Source organism: Orycteropus afer, unplaced genomic scaffold, assembly GCF_000298275.1.
Source record: "Orycteropus afer afer isolate SDZICR_OR568_19922 unplaced genomic scaffold, OryAfe1.0 scaffold00106, whole genome shotgun sequence".
In the NCBI taxonomy this organism is placed as follows: domain Eukaryota; kingdom Metazoa; phylum Chordata; class Mammalia; order Tubulidentata; family Orycteropodidae; genus Orycteropus; species Orycteropus afer.
The window spans coordinates 9,631,265-9,655,106 of record NW_006921693.1 but is presented as its reverse complement, the minus strand read 5'-3'; the positions used below and the strand labels follow the sequence as shown (position 1 = coordinate 9,655,106).

The 23,842-nt window shown below is 43.0% G+C and overlaps 1 protein-coding gene across 1 annotated transcript in view; it reads right to left on the bottom strand.

Moving 5' to 3' along the window:
• Positions 1–23,842, bottom strand: part of SNTB1 (syntrophin beta 1) — a gene marked incomplete at its 3' end in the record, with an annotated part of 321,501 nt that overhangs the window by 181,208 nt on the left and 116,451 nt on the right. The window contains exon 2 of the mRNA XM_007943433.2: positions 15,451–15,667. Within this exon, the coding sequence (XP_007941624.1) occupies positions 15,451–15,667 (217 nt within the window). The remainder of the gene's footprint in view (positions 1–15,450; positions 15,668–23,842) is intronic.

Sequence of the window (23,842 nt, the reverse complement as noted above, 5' to 3'; positions counted from 1 at the left end):
GATGGGTCTCTCCTTGTCCAGAACAAAGAAGAATGAAGAAAACCAAAGACACATGGAAACAATTAGTCCAAGTGACTGGTAGTCCTCAGTCCTCAGCCTATATGACTATGAGACCAGAAGAACTAGATGGTGTCCAGCTACCACTGTCAATCACTCAGGGGGGGATCTCTGTAGGAGATCCTGGATAGAGTGAGAGAACAATGTAGAACAAAACTCAAAATCATTAAAAAGAAAAAGGACCAGGTTTTCTGGTCTGATAGAGCCTGATGGAACCACTGAGACTATGGCCCCTAGCTGCCCTTCAGCTCTGGAAGTGAACCTATTCCTGTGGCTTCCAGCCAAACAAAAGACAGGCATATGAACTGAACATATTTACATTAGGTAGATACACTCCTTGGAGAGACCAATCATAGGAGAATAGAAGGGCTGAATATGCACAGGTAGACAGCTCAGGGGGCAGGAGTGCATGGAGGGAAGGACACTGAGAAAAGGTAACTATGAGGAGGAAGTGGGAGGGGAGCTGTTGCATTGTGGGAAACTGCAGTCAATCTCATGAGACAAAGTGTATGTGAGCTGCTGTATGGAAAGTGAATTTGCTCTGTAAACTTTCACCCAAATCACAATTAAAAAAAAAAAAAAATCGTACCCAAGAGATTATGCATAGTGCATTTTGAGAGTCATTTAAGCTGAAATTAATTTTGAAAAGTAGGCCTTATTATTAAAGACATGGTAAATAAGGTCTAAAGAGGTGAAACAAGGTGTCCAAGATTACAAAGAGTTAAGACTCAAACTCAGGTTCTTCTGTTTTCAAAGTCACAAGGGCTGTCTGTTGCTACGTGTAGAATACCAAGAGAGCAATGATTCGTTAGTTCTCAGCTGCTATGAACACTGACTTTTAATGGTGTTTTGGTTAGCTCGTTTACTTCAATGCTGGTGTCCACCAGCTCTTCCTTCACCTACAGTCACAAAAAGCTGTAACTGTCTCAAAATGGTGGATTTCTCATACTGTAAAGGTTAAGGAAGAAAAGGCAGATAAAACACAACCAAAAAAACCTCTAGAACAAGAAAAACAGTGACGACAATTTACATTATGTAAGGATGGTTACACACGAACAGCCCTATTATAATTTTTGTACACAGATATCAATCATGATAATAGATTTGTGAAGCCTGGGAACCTGAAGCAGGCTAAAGTCAATAGGATCCTGGAATTACTGTGGTATCAGCAGAAATATTTTGGTTCACATTTCTTCTCTGGCTCATGTGTGTTCTTTTACCTGCCACTCTCCTTCTCTACATATCTGACAGTAGTCTGGAGAAGTCTGTCGTCAAGATTTACTGGAATATTTCTATAAAACCATATGTGGGCTTTGTATGGTTTTATCCCTTCTCAGTGATTCAAGTCCTGTTTTTGTGTGTCCTGGAGAAATTAATCTAAAGATGGTATTTGCAAACTGACCCAGTTCTTCAAACTGTCAGCTACTACAGGTGTGGGATCAGGCAGGAAACTGTAAAGTCACAATGTCATTTTCATCAACCCACATATACTCTGGGAGCTCTGGGAGCATAGTGCCTATGGCACTTGACTGCTAACCAGAAGGCTGGGGGTTCAAACCCACCAGCCACTCAGAGGAAGGAAGATGAGGCAATCTACTCCATAGTCACACTGCCACGCAAACCCAAGGAGGGGTCGCTATGAGTCGGGTCTGACTCAATGGCACATAACAACAACAACAATATACATACTCTGAGGAGTATTGTTTACCCCTGGTTTTCCTAGCACTTAATAAAATTTCTCAAAAATTCTTAATGCATCACATGACATCAAGGCATCCTTTCATAATCTTAGTAGGGGTGGATAGTTTTGTGTATTTTTTAAAAAACTAATTTTTATTGTGATTTGGGTGAAAGTTTATAGAGCAAATTCTTTTTCTCTATAGCAGTTCGTACCATTTTGTTTCATGATATTGACTGATATAGTCCCCACAATGTCACAGCTCTCTTTCCACTGTTTCTCCATAGTTACCTCTTCCCTGTATCCTTCTTTCCTATGCATTCCTGTACCCTACTTCCCAGCTATTTCCCTGTGCACATACTGCCCTTGTGTTCTCCCACAACTGATCACTCTAAGGAGTATATCTACCTGATATAAATGTTCACCCTATATGCCTGTGTATTGTTTAGCTGGAAGCCACAGGAGTGAGTCTAGTGCCAGACCTGAAGGGTAACTAGGGGTCATAGTCTCAGGGGTCTCACCAGGCTCTATCAGACCAGCAAACCTGGTCTTTTTTTTTTTTTTTTTATTTTGAGCTTTATTCCATATTGTTCCCTCACTCTATATGGGATCTCCTGCACGGATCCTTTTCTGAGTGCTTGAGGGTGGTATCCAGGCACCATCTAGTTCTTCTGGTCTCATGGTCATACAGGCTGAAGATTATATGTCTACTATTCCTTTTGACTAATTGTTTCCATGCATCTTTGGTTTTCTTCATTCTTCTTCGGTCTGGATGAGGAGAGACCCATTGTTGCATCCAGATGGCCGCTTGCAAGGTTTTAAGACCCCAGGTGCTACTCACCAAAGTAGGATATAGAACAGTATTTTTGTGTAGTATGTTATGCCAACTGAGCTTTATATCCCCTGCAACCATGGTTGCAAGCTCATAGGTCCATCTACTCACTCCCTCAGGATAGTTGGCTGTGTCCAAGAAGTCATTGTAACTTTGCCCTTTGTTAGCTCTGGTATGTATTTGTACATTCTTACAGCACATGGGAGCTCTGGTGGCATAGTGCCTAAGGCATTTGACTGCTGGTGGTTCAAGCCACTCCTTGGACGGAGGACTGGACAATCTACTTCTATAGAGATACCACCTCAGAAACCCAAGGAGGGCTCTCTATGAGTTGGAATCGACTTAATGGCAGTGAGTTTTTATAGCACATACAAATACGTATGTAGAAATATCATCTGCCAACCTTTTATATGGTCATAGGTATAGTCTCTTCTGCCTAGACATACCTGATCATTCAGGGTGGGTAGTTTTAGAAGAAAAGAGAATGGGAAAGAGATGACATTTGCTATGTACCTACGAAGAGTCCGTGGGTGCCAAGTTAGTGCACTCGGCCATTAACCAAAATGTTGGGGGTTCTAGTCCACCCAGAGGAGTCTCAAAAGAAAGGCCTGGTGATCTACTTGTGAACAATCACCCCCTGAAAACTCTATGGAGCATGGTTCCACTGTGATACACAGGAGGTTGCCATGAGTCAATGTCAACTCTTCAGCAACTAGTTATTTCCCAGGCAATAGTCACTGGGTGGTTAAATGATCAAGCTTTGACTACTAGCCAAAAGGCTGGTGGTCTGAACCCACCCAGCAATGACTTGAAAGACAGGTCTGGTGATCTGCTTCTGAAGGGTCGCAGCTTTGAAAACCCTGTGGAGCAGCCATATCCTGCACACCTGAGGCCACTATGAGTGGGAAAGGACCTGGCAGCAACTAACAACACAACATGGCCCAGGCACCAGGCAAATTTTAATTTACTTAATTCTTGAAACGGTGCACACAGAGAGATGATTACCTTCATTTCGTATATTTTTAAAAAAGATTCAAAGAAGTGAATAAATTGCCTAATGTCACCTAGATCCTATGTGGAAAAGCCAGCAATTAAACTCAGGTTGGCCTGGCCTGAAATTCTATCATCTTTTCAAGACTGCATCATGAATCTTGTAAAAAAAAAAAAAAAAAAATTGCCAAAGAGATTGAGAAAACAGCTCCAAGAATTCTAAGTGCTGGACCTAGAGTTTCGTTTCCAGGTAACATGAGGAAACATTTTCTGATTGTCTGAATGTTTAGTAATACAGGAAATGAAAACAAATTGCACTACTTGGCCTTTACTGTGTGCTTCCTAACAGAGGCGGGGAAGAGGGTTTAATGCTAGGGAAGAAAAGCACCACATTATAAGTGAAAATATGTGCATAAAGGGTAAATGATTTGGCATTTTAGATGGAAGCAAATGAACGTTACAAAGATTTGGCAGACTACAGTTTTGATTCTCATTAATCACCAGTTCCTGTTCAAGTATCCTGTTTCTTTTTCTCACATCTCCAGCTAGCTTTGCCTTTTCATAAATATTTCACCATCACATTAGCTTGAAAAGGGGACAGCAGCGCTCTTACTTGTGTCTTTTCAAGGCCCTCGTTTTGTCATTATGGAAGGAGACACTCCTTCTAGACTTGCCACTTTCCGAGGTGAGTAAAAAAAAAAAAAATCCATCACCAAGTCCACACCATTGCTACGCTGTCCTCTCCCTGTGGCACTGTCCAGCTGCAACTTCCATCTCGAATGAAATACACATTTTTTTCTGGGCCTCTCAATGGTCTCTTCTGTATCTAGCTCAAATCATAGGAAAAGGAAGGGGTACATTTGACCAAAAGAAATCTTATTTTTTTTTATTTTTGTGGTTATTGTTGAGATTGTACACAGCAGAGCATACCCCAATTCAACAATTTTGACATGTATGATTTGGTGACATGAATGACATTCTTCAAGGTGTATAATCGTTCCCCTCTTTTTCCTCCTTCTCCACTAACATTGTGGTACAGTGATTACGTGGTATGGCTTTTCTAGCTGTAGTCTTTGTAACTGCCACTTGATTACCAGGTTGTTGCTGTTGTTGTTATTACCAGGTGGGACCATGCAAATAAGGTGTGTAGAACTCTGGTTGGTGTTGGAATGGATTAGTTCTGTCACTCTGCCAGGTTTAAAATGAGCCCTCCAAGAGGCAGAGACAGGGATCCCATTGCTATCAAGAGAGAAGAGCTGGCGATGAAGCAGTGTGTCCTTGGACCTGAGATCCCTGCATTGGCTTCCCTGTCAGAAACACCTGGCAGAGAGACGCACTGGCAGAGAGTTGGCAACAGTGGAAACAAGAGGCACGAGGCAGAGCAGCAGGCTTACCTGGCCCGTGAAAGCTGATTGCCCTTGGACAGGAGGCTTGCTGCTGAGTGGGGTGCACCTACGTGGGATACACCTATTGGTAGAGCTAAAAGAACTTTGTAACACTAGCCTGAGCAGAGCAGAGGCCAGGTCAGGAGGCCAAGGGCCAGAGAGGAGTGTCTGAGGGTACAGCAAAGGGGAGATTGTCGGGAGACAGAATTGCATCCTGAAAGCATTCCTGAACCTGAGTGATATAGCCTGTTACTCCCCTAATAAACCCCTAGTTGTGAATATTATCTGTGAGTTCTGTGTGGCCACTGCAACAAATTATTGAACGCAGCCGAGAAGTAGTGAGTGCTGTGGAGGGATGGCTGGTGTCAACTGGTAAAAAGCTGGAGAGCGGCAGCATGGCTCATAGGAAGGTGGCCTCATAGGAGTAAGCCTTAGCTGTTGATGGGGAGGCTGTCTTCCTCTTGTGAAGTTGGAGGAGGCTGGAAGATGCCAACCTCATGTCCTTTTTGCAAACATACACTCACTACCCCCTAAGTTTCCTATCTAGTCTTTCTAGCTCCTGTTGTCAATTTCATCCTGTCTAAACAGTTCTTAAAGAGAACAATGCTCAAGGAAGACTTTCTTTATTAGTTAAGTTAAACTATCGTTTGGGTTAAAGAAGACTTCAGGGGATAGTTTTGGTTTGAGGTTTAAAATTCAAAGACGATCTCAGGGCAATCATTTGGGGGTTAATCAAGCTTCAGTGGCTCCAAAAAGTCTGGAATCCATGAGAAGCTAAAAGAAATCTTAATTGAAACTCTAAACCAAACCAAACCTGTTGCTGTTGAGTTGATTCTGACTCACAGTAACTCTATAGGGTTGAGTGGAACTTTCCCACAGGGTTGCCAAGGCTATAATCTTTATGGAACCACACTGACACATCTTTCCCCTGTGGAGTGGCTGGTGGCTTCAAACCACGAACCTCTGGGACAGCAGCCAAGCACTTAACCATTGTGTTACCAGGGCTCCTTACTAAAACTTTAGGTGGGGTATAACATCGTTAATTAAGCACAACTCTATAAATACTAATTTGAAATTGTTCAAGAGGTTTTTTTTTTTTTTTTTTTAGGATTTGGGTGAAGATTTACAGAGTAAATTCACTTTTCATACAGCAGTTCACATATACTTTGTCTCATGTCATTGACCAAAATTTACAATGCAGCAGCTCCCCTCCTACTTCCTCCCCATAGTTACCTCCTCCCAGTGTCCATCCCTTCATACTCTTCGAGAGGCCCATTTTCTGCCAACCCTGTATTGAAATTGTTCAAGAGGTTTTTATCCAACAAGTTCAGGAAACAAAATGCTTGGGTTAACCATATTTTCTTATAATGAGTTATCATTTGTATATACACATAATGCCTGTTTTCAAAGAGACTATGTAAATATACTCTTTGTGATTTTTTTTTTTTTTTTTTTCCTACTGTATGCCTGATTCATTCTCTGCCTTGATCTGTCTTCTGAGAAGTCAAATTCTATGCAATAAACAGCATCACTCAGGCTCCCTAGCATCTAATTGCATGCAGCCAACTGGAGGCGTTGACAGGAGACTCTAGGGCACAGAGAATGCTTTAGGTATAATGTCATCTCCACCCCACCTGTTCCACTGCTCCTCTTCCAGGGCTATCGTCCTTGCTGGGCTGCAATGACTTGGGTCTTTTGCACCTCAAGCCTAGGTAGTAACAGTTTCCTGCTGCTGCTAAACCCTGGGTGCTTCACCAGTGCTACTGGTTTCCTTACCACTGTCTGGGAGTCCCTGGGTGACACAAATGGTTAATTTGCTTGGCTGCTAACCGAAAGGTTGGAAGTTTGAATTCACCTCAGAAGAAAGGCCTGGTTGCCTGCTTCCAAAAAATCAGTCTTTAAAATCCCTATGGAGCACAATTCTACTTTGACACACATGGGGTCTCTGTGAGTCAAAGGTGAAGTTGATTCAACAGGAACTGGTTAAACACTACCCTCTCCTCTGTAAATAATCTCTTTATTAAATGCTCTTCAGTTAACTCCTCAAGTAGGACATCTGTGTCCTGCCAGGACCCTAATATCACTGCAATCCCCATTCCATATTTAGTGAGTGATTTCTATGTGCAGCTCTGATAACTATGGCAAATACAAAAGAAAAAGTACATGGAGGCTAACTTCCACACATTTAAAAATCAAATTATAGACACAAGACTATAAAAATGCAGCTCTTCTGACTCCCAATCCAGGCAATACTCTCAAAGGCCTACGTCTTTCCTGTGCTTCTACCAGTCCCCCACTCTCCACCGCAGTCCTCAGTCCTGTTCACTCGGGGCCAGTGTGATAATCTGGGAAACAGAGCTGTGTGGCTGACTGTGGCTCTGCTTCCACGGCTGGCAGAACAAATTCGCCTGGACTCAGCCTTTGCCTCACCTCTCCAAAGCTTACTTTATACCAACTCCTGCACACTCTACTTCTGAAAATCTTATAAATACACCCAACATCTCTTCATGGCCACGGCCCTACCTTAGTAGAAACCTGGTTGAACTCTTACCTGAATTTCTGCAACCATCCCCTAACTGGTCCACCAGCCTCCAGTCCTGCCTCAGTCCAATGCACTCGAAGCCAAAGTAATCTTTGTTACAGCATTCCACTGCTTCAGACCCCTCTTAGGGTAACATCTAAACTATAAAGTGCTTCAGTCTGACCTCCAGACTCTTCTCTTGACACACCCTTCTTCTGGATTGCTCCAGAAAGATCTGAACTTCCAGTTCTTCAAAAGAACAATGGTCTTCCTTGTCTCGTGCCTCCACTTATATATTATTTCCTTTGTCAGAAACATCCCCCATCCTCCCTCCCCCAAGCCCTGAGTGCCTAACTGCTACTTTATTATTCAAGTCACAGCATTGACATTTCCTCTGAGAATCCTTCCCTGTCAACACCATCCCTATCCCTCCAAAAAGGGAATTCTGGATTGAGTGTCTTTCTTGTAAGGGGACTTCCACAGCATCTTATACTCCTCTCATCATCGCTCTGTGGTATCATTTTGTAATTGCCAACTTACTTGTCAATGCTCTGTACCTGACGGTGAACTGTACTGGAGCAAGAACTCTGTCCTGCTGCAGCCTCAGCACCTGGCAGAGAACCTGAGTAATTAACACTCTCTGTTTCAAAGCTGAAATATGAGAGAAGCAAAGGAATTCCAATCAGGTTTACAGTACAGGCAATGTTAAGACTCCTATCTGAGCGCTGTTTAGGGCGGATCTGTCAGCAGATTCAAGACCTGCAGATGGAAGTTGTTATTGTTGCTGTTTTGGCTGCTGCTGAGTCTGCCCCTGCCTCCTGGTGACCCTAGAACAGAACAAAACCACGCTTGCTCCTGCTCCATCCTCATGATTGGCTGCTTATCAGACCACTGTGATCCCCAGGGTTTTCAATGGCTCATTTGTAGAAGTAGATAGCCAGGCCTTTCTTCGTAGTCTCTTAGTCTGAAAGCTCCACCTCAACTTATTCGGCACCATAGCAACAAGTAAGCCTCTGCTCAAGGAGAGTTGGTACCTGTGCCTGAAGTACACTGGTGAGACGTCTTCCAGAGTCGCCAATGCCTCGTGCATATCTGAGCAGATGTTCCAAATGTTCCTCTCTGTGCCCCAAATAAGGAGAGCTAAATCCCACTCGTGCAGAAGAAAGGGCCAACAAAGGCCTGTGAACGACACTCTTGCACTGGAGAATCACTAGGGTAGGCGATGCCTGCTTGAGCAGAGGAAGCCTGCATGATCGCATTGGGGTTATTTCCAGAGGCTTCATTATCTCAGCTGGAAAATCCTGGGGCAGCTTTTTGCAAAGCAAATGGAGTTCAATGAATGGATTGAGCGCAAAGGATCAAGACCTGAATACTGAGAGTCAACGTCAGCAAAAATTCCTCAGCAACAAGATGGCCAAGTCCAACTTCTCGAAGTGCTCCTCAGTAAGGGGAATTGAAATTTTCCTGGAACTGTGCTCAGAGGCCTGGGATGGGCTAACATGAACTCATAAGGAGCCTTGTATCATTGAAATCACAGCACTATGCTTACCATGCTTGGTGGTGTTGTTGTTGTTATATGCTGTCGAGTCGGCCCCGACTCATAGCGACCCCTCTTTGGGTTTCCGAGGCAGTATCACTATGGAAGTAGGATTGCCCAACCTTCCTTCCGAGGAGTGGCTGGTGGGTTTGAACCTCCAGCCTTCTGGTTAGCAGTCAAGTGCCTTAGGCACTATGCTACCTCTCAATTCTCTTTTTTCTCAAGCTAACCCAACAGTTAAATTTATGTTTTTAACAAGCTTACCATTGCCAGTGAAACCTTACTAATCCATACCCCACTGATTAAGAATATATGATAATTAGGATGAGTACTCAAGTTTATTTATGAGGGAAATAGATTTTCTTAAAAATAACAAGGCTATGGAAACGTTTTTTAAGCTCATTAAGATGAACCTTTTTTGTGCACTCTCTTGTATACAAAGATGCAAATTATGCATACATTCTTATTGGGAAAAACATAATTGCTTGGCCATTCATGTTAATCTTCTCTGCCTTGAAAGATTTCAGAAAAATAGACAGTTAAAGTAGGTCCAAACCTACCAAGGAATAAGAGACAAAACAGTTCGATACTAGGTTGAAAGACAGATAGCAATGGAGCCAGGTAACCAAATGATGCTGCAAGAGTGGAGTTAAGTTACAGCCTACTTGACCTACAAGGAGGATTCCAGTGAGCTGCGAACCCACTGGCTCTTCCCATCTTGCAGGAGCTCAGTGGGATGCAATGCATGGGGCTGACAATGTTCTTCCAGAACTCAGTCACTGAAAACTCCATGGAACACAATTCTACTAGGACACACATGGGGTTACCATAAGGCAGAGTCAACTTGACAGCAACTGGTTTAGGAAATTATCAGGAGGCAAGTGGAGACAATACACAAATAATTCAAGAGTCACTAGAGCATCGAGTCTAGGCTGAGGAGGAGCTGGACAGCCGGGGAAGATCCAAAACCTAGTGGGATTTTGATGCAACACTAAGGACTTTTGATATTAGTACAGGTGACAAAGAGTCATTTTGATGAAATGAGTATTCATTTATTGTTATATTGTGGGAAGTACACATGTAACAAGATGTTTGCCATTTCAGCATTTTTCACATGTACCATTCATTGACATCAATTATAATTAATGTTGTGTAACCATCACCACTTTACCTTTCCAAATTTTTCCATCACCCTTCCAATGAGTAAATTTTGAGTGTTTCAAGTCCCTTTGGCTAGCTGGGTGTCAGATGGAGGATGAGGGGACGAGGAGGAGTTGAACCAGAAAGAAAGCACTGGGTAGGAACCAAGTTCAAATACTGTGAAGGATGGAGGATGTGGCTAGACGAGGGCCGTGGCTGTACAGGACAGTGGAACATAAAAAAAATGTAAAAAACGAGATATTTAAGAGGTAGAATTTAAAAAAATTGCTACAATCACTGACAGCCACTAGCAGTGACATATTCTTGTGGATTCAATGCCTGCTGAGTGACCTTTTTCAGAGAAAAAACAGCAGTCCTGCCTGCTGGTCTATGGCTGTTGCTATTTGAGAAACTGAACATTAGCGTTTTTCATGCAAACCACAAGCAGCTGTGTGTCACCAGCAGCCGAGGGGATTAGCTCTCAGATGCTATGGCCATTAGTTGTCAGGTTTTAGCCCCCAGGAGACCATTAACTCCTGGGCACCTTGCTTTCAGTTCAGGTGAGCTGATGGCCTGGGTGCTGAAGGCAGAGACAATAGTATAGTTGATTAAGAACTTGGACTTGAAGTCAGCCAGGCCTAGGTTTGAATCCCAGACCTACCATTTGCATCAACTTCATTTCTGAGTTTAGTTCCACTGTCTATAAAATGGAGATCAGAGCATCAACAACCTACGGTTGTTATGTGAACTAAATAAGATACTAAATTCACGTGCCAGTGGTAGAACTGGGAGTCTACTGCAGGTCTAGCCGGTGCCATAGCCCACACTCACCCTTTCTCCTCCTGTCCCTTTTATATTTAGTAGATGCAGTGTTTTCTCTTTCTAAAACTTATACAATTTCACTTTGTATTTCCCCTGTGGCCTAAGAGTTATTTTATAGAGAGCTTTTAAAAATCCAGGGAGAAAAGTTTTCTGTGGTTTGGTTTTGTTATTGATTTTCTACTTTTATTCCACTATCACCAGGGAACGTTATTTGTATTATTTCTACCTCACGGAAATTATTGTATTTCCTTTGGGAGACTAATAATGGTGAATTTTGTGATTATTCTATGTGCATTTAAACAGAAGGTGTGTTCTCCGTTATCAGGGTACGAAGTGTGAGATGGAGCCAGACCTATGTAATGATGTTGTCTGGGGCTTCTATATTCCTACCTATTTTTGTCCACTTCCGCTGTCTCTGACTGAGAGTGGGATGTTAAATTATCTATTAGTATATTTCTATTGCTTCTTGCATCTTCTGCAGTTTCTGCTTCAAAGGGGCTGTTGTGTTACTTGGTACATATTCATAACTGTTGAATCTCTCTTGGGAATTCTGGCTTTTAGCATAAATCAGTCCTTCTTTGTCTTGGATAATGCTTTTCAGCCTGCATTTTACTCTGACACACATCAAAATCAAGATCTCCACTTTCTTACTGTTAGTTTCCATTTGTTTTGTATGCTTTGCCTATCTCTGTATTTTTTTGCTTTTTAAAATCACCTTGTTAGGTGTGACTTTCATACAGCAAAGAGTTGGCTTTTGAAGTGTCCATATTTTTACTATAGCCCCTAGGCATTCTTCTAGCCTGGAATCGAATTCATTTCTGTGGCTTCCAGCCAAACATCAGACAGACCTATAAGGGGAGCAGTTACATCGGGTAGGTACACTCCTTAGAACAAGCAACCATGGGAGATCAGAAGGGCAGCATGTGCTCCGGGAGATAGCTCAGAGGGCAGGAATGCACAACAAAGAACAACACAGGGAAAAGGTGGATACAGGGAAGAAGTGGGAAGAGAGCTGTTACATTGTGAGGATTGCAATGAATGTCATGAAACTGAATGTACATGAACTGCTGAATAGAGAACAAATCACACACACATATAAACACACACACACAAATGACAACAGAGATGCAGTGGCCAGTAGCCCTGAGACTTGCCCTTTTTGAAACAAAAAAAAAAAGGAAAATTGAGAAAAGCGTAAAGAAAATAAATCACCCATAGCTCACTGAAATAAAATGAAAGATTCCATATTTTGACCACTACACTACATGGGGCCTGGCATATAAAACCTGTTTCCTTCTTCTTTGCTTCTTTTCCTCAACCAGAGGCAAGACCCACCTAGGTCTCTAATCTCTTTATGTGTCTTGGGTTGCCCTTCCTCACTTGTCAGTAGGAGCTCTGGCCATGTCGGCATCTGAAGTCCCCTCCTCACTTCTGTGCCTTAGCTAGTTTACATTTTCAGTTGTTCCCTGCTGGGTCTCACTCCCTAGCAAGACAGGCCATCTCTCTCCACCTGGGGTGGTGAGGGGGGACCTTACATACACTCATCAATGGTGGGACACAAAGGGCACCAATATAAAAACTTAAAACACATTCTCTTCTACTGGTTGTGAAACTTCCAGTATATGGATTACTACTTGATGCTCCTGAACTAGTCTTTAACGCAGAACTCAATTACCTGGCAGAACTCCAGCACAAAAGCCACAGCTGAAGGACCGGCGCCGATCATCTACTCCACCCCCCGCCCCAGAGCATGAATTGCTTCTACGATATCCCAGCAGGCTCTTCAGATCCTGTTCGCATTTTTTTGGTAATAGTAAACTGTCTTTGTCACCTATTCTACACACATAGGTCTGAAACCCAGTTACATCATAGAATATCTATATGCCCTTAGGGACTCATAAGCACTCCGGGCCTCAGTTAATGTAATGTGTTTTTTTTTTTTTTTTTTAATTTGCAGAATAGGGATAATGATAGAAAGTAAGAGAGCTGTTAAGAGGACTAAGTCAGTTTACAAATTGCATGTCTATAAGGCCCCAGAAGGTAATGTGAAAGACCAGGTAGGTAATTAATTGAATCCCTTCAGTGAAAGGTGATAGGAGTGGTGAGAAGAGTGTGTTCTTGTCAAAGGGACAGGCTCTCCTGGGCTCAGTAGATTGTAGCCCTGCCTACAATATTGTGGGCCCCGTATCTGTAGAGATACTGCCTCAGAAGCCCAAGCAGGAGTCACTATGAGTCAAATCGACTTGATGGCAATGAAACTTTTTTTTTCAATTTTTCTAGAAAAGCAAAAACCTGACTTTTTATGTGAAATCTCTCAATGATTCAATATAATAACTAAAACAAATCTTTTTTAAAACACTAGATAAACCATAAGACCTATCTGAGGACTGGTTACGCTCAGAGGCATCCACTTGGCAGTCTCTGGTCTAAAGTCATTAGCATAATGCCCAACATAAGATGGGCAACACAATAAACTATGACTTCATCAGATCTGAAACCTTAGACATCAGATTCATAGGGGGAAGGACTTGCTTGATTGGGTGGGAGAAAAGTCAGGAAGGGGAGACTGAACATAACCAGGATGTGAGCAGCAGGCCCAGGCAACTGGCAGAAGGGGATCATCTCACTCTACCTCTGCCTCAGTCTCTCCAAAGCCCCCCAGGTGGTCTGCTCAGGCGCTCCTGTCTTGCTGATTCTCTCATATAACGAAGCCATCCCTGAGCAGATACATCAGACAAAGGATGTATGACAGCGCGGGGGAGCAAGGGAGTAAAGATACAGCTGGTTGGAGTCAGAGGAACCTAGCAGCTTCCTTAGAGTTGGCTCAACGAGTAGTAAACGAAAGGCACTGAGCTGGGAGTCAAGGGTGCAACCTGCTCTCTGCTCCTTTTCTCTCTGCCTTTTCCCCATCAGCAACTCTGAGCCCAGCCACATGCTTCCTACTCGGGCGGTGGCAGCTGTTCCACACATGTTCTAAATAAGTGCCAGCAGAGCTGGTCCTATTTTTAGCATTTTAAGTAGATGCAAAGGTCACCAAGATTCCCCATTTGCTGGCCTGATTCCTTTCTCTCTTCTTTCTTCTTCAACATATCTCTTATATTTCTCTTTCTACAAGATGTATGTTTTTGAGTTATGATAAGTTAATAAAGTAAGACTAATGGGGGAGAGGGACCCCAAATATATGCTTGCTCTTGGCCAACTCCTAATAGTTGCCACGAGGCTGGAAGCTGTCTATCCTGTAGCATGAGAAATCACGCACGACTTTGGGAAGGAGCACTCCAGGCTTGGACCAAAGCCACCCCTTCTTCTCTCCAGAGCATAATGGAGATTTAGAGGGGAAAACAGCCCTAGGGATAGTTTCCTCTAACCTGCCAAGTGCAGTTGAAGGCTCTGAGGCCTAACAAACCAAAAAAACCAAACCAGTTGCTACAGAGTTGATTGTGACTTACAGCAACCCGACGTGTGCCAGGGTACAGCCGCCCTCAATAGCATTTTCCTTTTAATTTATTTGTGGTTTGGGTGAAAGTTTACGGAGCAAATTAGCCTTCCCTCCAACAATTCAAACCAATTTTGTTTTGTGACATTAGCCACAATCTCCTAAATGTAACAGCTTTCTTCTCACTTCCCCCCAGGTTCACTGTCCCCATTTGTCCTTCTTTCCTGAGCATTGCTGCCTTCTGCACTTTGTTTTTGGGCAAATTCTGCTCCTTAGGTCCTATATGACTGATGTTTCTGGGGAATACAGTCCTCACCAGTGTGACTATTCACTTTACAGGTGATGCTTGGGTATGGGTTCAGTTACAGGTTTGAAGGGCGTCTAAGGGCCTCAGTCTCACAGGTTCCACCTATTGATCAGACCAGTAAGTCTGGTCTATTTTTATGATTTTGAATTTTTAAAAAATTTTTCTTCTGCTCTGTCCAGGCCCTTCTATCGCGCTCCCTGTCACAGTGCTTTGTGGTGGTAGCTGGACATCATTCAGAGCTTCGGATCTGAGGGTAGCAGAGGCTGGGCTTCACATGGTCCATCAGTCCTTTGGATTAATTGTTTCCCTGAGTCTTTGATTTTCTTCTCTCTTCTTTCTAGAGGATTTTTTAACGACTTACTTTCAGAAGTGCAATTGCTAGGCCCTTCTAAGGTGCCTCTGGGTGAACTGGCAAAGGCAGAGCCAGGGAAGAAACTCAGGATCTCAACCCCAATTCCTTAGCTCTTTCCAGACCCGAGCTCAGTGCCCAGGGCCCTATAATCACGACTCCATGTGGCTGAAAGAAAGAAAAGAGCTGGAAGGAGAGGGAGAGCCTGGAGGAAGAGGCAAGCCTGGCCTGACCCCGTCCACTCTCTCACGTGGCCCTTTGCTGCCTTCTTTGGAACGCACTGAGTGTGTTCAGAATTGTAGCACAGCCTGACCAATCATCCCCTGAATGCCAAAGGTCAAAGAGCTGCCGAGGTGCGAGGTGCGAGGTGCAGAGGAGAGCTGGGGCCCTTGTTACCTGTTCTCAGGATCGGCCAAGGCCATGCTCCGAGTGACGTAGCACATCTTGAGGGGGATGCTTTTGCGGTCTCTGTGGAAGGAGAAGGACTGCGGTGACAGAGGGTCTGAGGAGCCGCTCCCTAGCCGAGGGGATTCCGGCGGAGGAGTTTCCCACCCAATCTCCGACACTGGGGTGCCTTTCTTCACGTAGGGCGTGGCTTCTCGCATGTACTTCACTGCAAGCAAAAAGACAACAATGAGTGCTTTTAAGTACGCTGGGCAGGTCTCTGCAGAAGCTGATTGTTTGTTAAATTTGCTCTGGACACGTTCCTAACGTGGGACCTCTTCGACTCTCAACAAGATCAGAATTTCTGTCCCTCTCTACATAGTTATCCTGTTAGTTAACTACATACCAACACGATTCTTTTAACTTGCTGTTGTTAGGACGACCCGTAGTTGAAAACTGCTTTCAGCTTTTTTCAACTGTGACAGCATCTATCTTTTCTCATCACAAATTGCATTCTAGGAAAGAGGCTCAAAAACAAATGGGCAGAGAGTGGAAAAGCATTAGTTAGACGTGCAGACCCCTAATTATTCAATATAGATGTAGCCACAGTCACTGTGATCTGTGCAGAAGCAGGAATAAGCTTCTCAGTTTAAAAATGCTAAGAGCATGTACGCAAAGAAATACGTCTAAGGACTTTCTTTGCTAATAGACAAAATTTGTAATAGTGGCAGCATTTTTGTAAGTGCAAAACTAGAAACAACCTAAATGTCCAGTAAAAAAGGACATGGGAGACATCTTACAGTCATTTGTAAAAATCGGATGGATACAGATGTGTTGGTCTGGAAGGCCTATTTTTAGTGAAAAACAAAACAGTAGACAGCAGTAGATATACTGCCATCACTTTGTGTATAAAATCATAAATATATATGTTTGCACGCATACAACTGATGTCTGGATGGAAGCATAAGAAAGTGTTAACAGTACTCAGCTCTGGGGAGTGGAAATAAAAGTCAAGAAGATGGAGAAAAGAGGCCTTACCATCATTTATTTCCCTTTTATACCATTTGCATGTTTAACCATATGCATGTCTTACTTTAATAAAATTTAAAAAAAAAACATAATTTAATGCTGAGCAAAACAGACTGAACTCTCCTTTGAGATGTTTGCCTTATTCTGAAGAAGTTATTTGCCTATTCTTAATTTAAGCATTGAGTCCTTACATAGTTGAGTTGACAGGGCAACTAGAGTCTTAGAACATGCAATATAAACTTCTGTATCCTATCACCTACACAGTCTGGTTCTCTGCTGCTTGGGAAGATGGGACTAAGTCCTTCACAGGTATCTGTTATTAGTGAATTAGACAAGTGAAAGTCAAGGGGCATTTCCTAGAGATCACTGATAATTCAGTTCTACAAATTAATCTTTCACCTCACAACATGAGCTGGGTTTATGGAGGCTGCAGTGGTGAACAATATGTAGTTTCCACACTCAAGAATTACAACATTATGGGTGACTGTAAAGGATGATGTTGGGTCAGCCATATCCTTTTTACCATCCGTGATGCCAATATCCCAGCTGTGGTGTGTTGGCTAAGAAAAACTCCTAACTGTCATCTGCTCTGGAGAACTGTGTTTGGCCCAAGCTACGGGGTTACTGCCTGACCCCCCAAACACAGGCTCTGCCTCTAGGGAACTCAACCAACCTAAGATAGGGGTACAAGACAAGTGTGTACACTATGGCACAAAGAAGAATGAGCTGAGTTTAATAACAGGAATACAGGACCACAGGAAAAGTGGACCTAGGAGCTCAAATAAGCAGGCCAACATATCTGGATGCACATGATAGGGATACATATTTTGGGATTCAATTGTGGATATCACCTCATGTTTAACCATATGCACGTCTTACTTTAATAAAATTAAAAAAAACATAATTTAATGCTGAGCAAAACAGACTGAACTCTCTTTTGAGATGTTTGCCTTACTCTGAAGAAGTTATTTGCCTATTCTTAATTTAAGCATTGAGTCAGCTCAACTGTCTAATGACTCAATGCTTAATACCCTCATTAATAACCATCTCATTAATACAGGATAGAGGAGAAGTCCTTTAGTACCAATGCATATTTGAAAAAAAGATGTCAGGTTTTAATGGAAAATAAGTGCTAAAAAGGAGGAAATAGTCCCATGCCCGTTGCAAACCTGTTACCACAGGTTACAATTACAGACAGAGAGGGGTTATTCACAGGCAGAGTGTTTTTAGGAATATATATATATATATATTCCTAGGCAATATTAACACCAAAGGTAAACAATAATTTAGGGAGACAGATTTAAAATGTCCAGAGCTGGAATAGGAGCTCTGGTGGCATAGGGCCTAAGGCACTTGACTGCTAACCAGAAGGCTGGCGGTTCAAACCCACCAGCCACTCCTTGGAAGGAAGGTTGAGCAATCTACTTCTGTAGAGATACCGCCTCAGAAACCCAATGAGGGGTCGCTATCAGTCAGAGTTGATTCAACAGCAGTGAGTTTTGTTTTTTTGGTTTTAGAGCTGGAATAAATGGGACAGATGTCTTTTGAAGGTATGGAATTTTTCATCTCTTAAGGATGGTTGAGAAGAAGCTAAAACACTGCTTAGTTTGTATATTGTAGACTTATTCGCACTGACATATTTCAAACCCAAGCATCAGCTGAGGTGGGCTGAAGAGTCTCCTTTGATTGCATTATTAGCCTTTGGCTAGAGTAGGGGCTGAGTGTCGTGGGATTGAGAACGCAGGGAGGTGCATGGAGACTACAGTGTGATTCACAGAAAGGAATTTTTTTTTTTTTTTTTAGTTAAGGCTAGATTTGACAGTAACAATATCCAAAGGGAGCTGTAATGGTGTAGTACCTAAGGCACTGCTAACCAGAAGGCTGGCAGTTCAAATCCACCAGCGACTCCTCGGAAGGAAAGTTGGGCAATCTACTTTCGTAGCAAATAATAAAGACATTTGTTTTTCTTTTGCCAACAGTCTAGAGTAAAAGAAAAGTACTAGGGCAGCTGCACCCCTAAAGTTGTCAGAGACTCAGGTTTCTGCTTCCTTGATGTTCCTCATCTCTAAAAGGAGCTCTGGTGGCACAGTGCCTAAGGCATTTGACTGCTAATCAGAAGGCTGGTGGTTGAAACCCACCAGCCACTCCATGGAAGGAAGACTGGGCAACCTACTTCCATAAAGACTTATTGGCTTGGAAACCCAAAGGAGGTCACTATGAATCTGTTGTTGCTTTATGTGCGTCGAGTCGGACCTGACTCATAGCGACCCCTCCTTGGGTTTCCGAGGCAGTATCACTACGGAAGTAGATTGCCCAACCTTCCTTTCAAGGAGTGGCTGGTGGGTTTGAACTGCCAGCCTTCTGGTTAGCAGTCAAGTGCCTTAGGCACTACACTACCAGAGCTCCCTGTTATGAATCTAGTATAGCATTACATGACCCAAAATCGCTCCTTGAGTTCCAGCTATCATGCCCAAATCCCCATCAGCAGGAAGGGAGGAGGAAGAAGGGCACTTTTCAGAAGCCAACATACTATTTCTACTTACAATCACTGGTCATCAATTAATCACATGTCCATTTATTGATACAAAAGAAATTTACTCTTTACTCTGGACAGCCACAACCCCAGCTAAAAGCTGGTGGGAAACAGGGCCACTAATAAGGCAGGAGGAAAGAGCAGATATTAGGGGACAACCTCCAGGTTCTTCCACAGGAAAGCATCCCTAACGATGTCAGGCCTTAAGGCAACGAGATGTTATTGCACAGAAACAGAAGTAAACTTGTTAATACCATCAGTAAAAACAACAACTGTGCTTCAGGTACTTCCCTAAGTGCTTTTTGTGTACTAACTCATCTGAACTTCACAACAGCCCTATGGTATAGGCACTATAATCATCCTCACTTTACTAACAAAGACGTTGCAATAGACAGAGGTTAAGACAAATGCCCAAAGTTACAGGGCTAGGAAATGGCAGAAGTGTGAGTCAGATCCAAACTGCCTGGCTCCAGAGTTCATACTTTTAATGGTGTTTTTCATACTTTTTGTTTTCTTTTTTAATTAATTGGAGGTAAGCGTGTGTTTTTTTTATGTACTGAGAGATAACATCCAATTAAGAGGCTGCTGTCTGTAACCTACAAGAGCTTGATTCTGTGAGCTTGAACCATTAGACCACGACATTTCAATAAATGCCTTTTAAGACCCTCTAATGCATGCTCATAATGGAGGGTTTATCCTGGCAGAACTGAGCAGCTCATGTCTGCACAATCCCACCTCCATGGACCTAAGACAGTAATTTTAGGCATGGAGCTGTTGAAACTGATCAAGCAGGAGCCAGGCCCAGGTTCAGGGCACCTAATAATCTGAACTAATTAATCAACCATGCCCTTTCTGGGCATCATGAATTAAACACCAGTTGTGCAATTAAAATTCCAATCTTCAGTTGCAAAAAAAGGGGAGGAGAGTGGCAAGAAGTGATGTTCAAACCAATAATCCACCAAGTCACTTCAATATGTCTGCAGTTTTTCATTTGAAGGACATGCAGTTGGGGGCTTTCCAAGGAACCTTCAGTAAAGCCCAAGTTGTCGAAAGCTCCAAGTTGCCATAATTAAATTTTTGTTGGGGTGCCGAGGATGACATTTGAAAGGGAAAGAGAGAGACAGAGAGAAAGGGTGTGTGTGTGTGTGTGTGTGTGTGTGAGCACATGTGTGCACATGCAGCACATATGCATGCACAACTAATGAGAAAATGCTTTAGGCAAATCTGATCAACTCTCCTACCAGGCATCTCTGAAGAGCTAGAAAGGCCCTTAGATAAGTTGTCAAGTTTTCTTTTTAACAACAACAACAAAAAAAAAAAGGACTTCCAGATCAGAAGGAAGATGGGACAATCTACTTCTGTAGTGATGATACTACCTTGGAAACCCAAGGAGGGGTCACTATGAGTTGAAATAGACTCAATGGCAGTGAGTTTGGTTTGGTTTGGAGAATACAAGAAGGAAAATAAAATATTTCATTACTCTAGGGAATGTGACTAAGGATCCTTGGTGGCGCAGTGGTTAAAGTTTCTGGCTGCTAATGAAAAGGTCAATGGTTTGAACCCACCAGCCACTCTGCAAGAGAAAGATGTGGCAGTCTGCTTCCATAAAGATTACAGCCTTGGAAATAATATGGGGGAGTTGTACTCTGTCCTATAGGGTCACTATGAATTGGAATCGACTTGATGACAGTGGGTTTTTATTGGTAGGGGATGTGAACACAAAATGTGTGGTTTCTAATGTGATTAGACGGGGGATCCCTGGAGTCAATAAATCTGGGTATTCACACGTTTGGTGAAACCGCCAAGTTGGGGACAGAGGTTAAGACAAATGCCCAAAGTTAGAGGTGAAGACTGGAAAATGCAAACTAAGACTTCCCCTTCATGGCATTTTCCTAGGTCATTTGAGAGAGGAATGATGCTGGTGGCAATCATCAATATTTCCAAAAAGACTGACGAATAATGAAAGAGGTAATATAAGTTTCCTGATAAACTACAGCTAACGTCTCAGGAGGTCGAATAATACAGAGGAAAGAGAATTGGCCCTGGGAGTTAGGGACCAGATTACAGCTCCAGCCTGCCACTAACTAGCTCTCCAGCCCTGGGCCAGTCACTTCACCTCCTGGACCTCATTTTCCTCATCTGTCAGGAGAGGAAAATAAGGTCCCTACCCTTCACCCACGGTGATTCCTTGCGAAGCTGCCTCTTCTGACAGCACAAAAGAAGGGCATTTCTTACCTCATCTTACTCTTTGTATCCTCACCAACAAACAGCCCTGCTAAACAAGTGCTGAATTCTAGACAAAGGCCTTAGGCAAATGTGTCTTCTGACTTTTTATCAAACCCTACAGGCACCTGAGAAATATGACAATAAGCCAATGTTGAGATTATGTTCTCAAGTTAGTTTGTCTTTGGTTTGGCAGAGTTGTCTACAAGAGTCATTTACATTGACTTATCAACATTTAGTTCTGTCAGGTGGGTCTCTGAAGGTAGGCTTTTAAGAGGGCTTTGAAAGATGGTCAAGAGGGTCTCAGGTCATAGGGTATCTGGGAGAATGTGTGGAGTTTTATTAAACAGAGAAAAAAAAAAAAACTTACTGCCATTGAATCAATTCTGACTCACAGCGACCCCCTTTGAGTTTCTCAGGCAGTAAATCTTTACTGAAGTAGATTGCCCAGTCTTCCTTCTGCAGAGGGGCTGATGAGTTTGAATTGCCAACCTTCTACTTAGCAGCCAAATGCCTTAGGCACTACACCACCAGAGCTCCTTATTACTTGGAGTCAGGAGTAAAATAAACTAGGTGCTCATTTTCTGAATACTCTTTTGCCTCCAGGTAAAAAGATCATCTCAAAATTATTCTCTTCTCAACGCTCCAGTCATGCCATGGAAAATAAAGCAAGATAATTGTCCAGAGGAGGTGGACCCCAGGAAAACATCCCATCCCACAGAATAATCTACAACTAACCAGGCACATGCTCAGCAGTTACTCATTAATTCAGCCAATGTTTAAAGAGCCCGTGCTATGGACAGAGAGGCCCTGAGAGATCCAAACGTTAACATGCCCGGCTGCCAATTGAAAGGGTGATGGAGGCTTGAATCCACCCAGAGGCACTCCGAAGGAAGGCCTGGTGATCTCCTTCTGAAAAATCAGCCGCTGAGGAATCTGTGGAGCACAGTCCCAGTCTGTCACCCACAGGGCCACCAAGAGCGGTGATCAACCTGATGGCAACTTGTTTGCCTATGGGTCTCGCCCTGTTCTGAGCACTGGAGTTATCACAGCGAACAAGACAGGTTAGGTCTCTGCCTTTAAGGTGCTCACATTTCAGTGTACATGTATATTTCACGGGTAGGGTTGTCTACAAATAAACAGTCAAACATAGGATATTGTTCTGAAAAGAAGACATATGAGAGGGCTTAGGTTGTCCCAAGTTCACACAAAACCATTCCCTATCTACCCTTGTCTACCTCCTGAGAAAAACTGTTTGGTCTGCTCAGGTTCTACGTTCTCTCCTGCCTCTGATCTTTGCACATAAGGCTTCCTCTGCATGGAATCCTTTCTGGCAAACTCCTCCCTACATCCTTTAAGTCTCCGTTCAGGTAAGACCTCCTTCTGGAACTCATTCCTGACTCCTCAGGTATGCATCCCTTAAGGTCCAGCCATGGTTGGTAGAGATCAGGACCATAAACACGATGATGGTTCATTCCATATCAGACACTCTGCCGATCATCTACAAGTGAACATGTCTATATAGGCTTGACCACTTAACAACTGGCCATCAGGCTTCTCTCTGTCTCACATAATCATAATTTCTCATCCTTGGGAAAAGGCAGTAACTATTTTAACAGCTATATCCTAACCACTGAAGATAGGAAATGAGTAATAGGCAGAAAGGATGTTTGAATGCTAAGCCTCTCATATTGTTTTCATTCCTTTCCTAGACAGGTGATCACATGTGAATGGGCCTTTACGTCAAAAGGCAGGAAGTGCCTCACCAGCATTTCTGTAAAACCTCAGTAGCTTCACTTGACTCCGAGCAGTCAAGATAGGAAGTTTTTGTTTTTAAATGAGGTAGGTAGGGGATCATGGTGAGTGCATCAGTATATAAATAAAACTTTTTATAATAAATCAACCCATAGAAAAGTTTGACAATAAAAAAGGTGGGAAATTGGGGTTCAGAGAGTGTAAACACCTCACCTCAAATAAGAGACCTAGAAATTGATGCTACATTTTCTAAGTCTAACTTGAATGCCTGTTTCACCACAACTACAGCTGTAACAATGCCACTGGTTCAGATCACAGGGAGACATGGGGTGATCAACTGTGGCTGATCATCAGCTATTTGCTATGGATGCTGAGAAAATCTATGGATCTTGGATAAAAATTGAATTAGTAAGCATACTCTGAATCATCAAAATTCCACAGCCATCACAAGTGTGAACCAGGAGATGTTTCCTAGAGATCTTTGATAATTTAGGTCTACAAATTAGTGCTTTCACCTGTACAAAGTGAGCTGGGTCTATGGAGGCTGCTGAGGGGAACAGTACGTAGCTTCCAAAGTCATGAGTTACAACATCAGGGTGACTGTAGTGGATGTTGTTGGGGTTCAGCCATCATAAAGGAAAAGCCTAAATGGAGTATACAAAAGGCTAAAAAGCAGACAACCCCCTGGCATGTTTGATGGAAATAAAAGAGGTAGCAGAAACACAAGAAGATGATAGACAAAGAGAGAAACAACTACAGGTAGAGTAAAACCTTTGAAAGTCAGAATCGGTGTAAGGTGGAAACCATCAGAGAAGGAAATCTCCACTAAACGGAGAGCAATAGAAAAGTGGTGACTGCACCCCA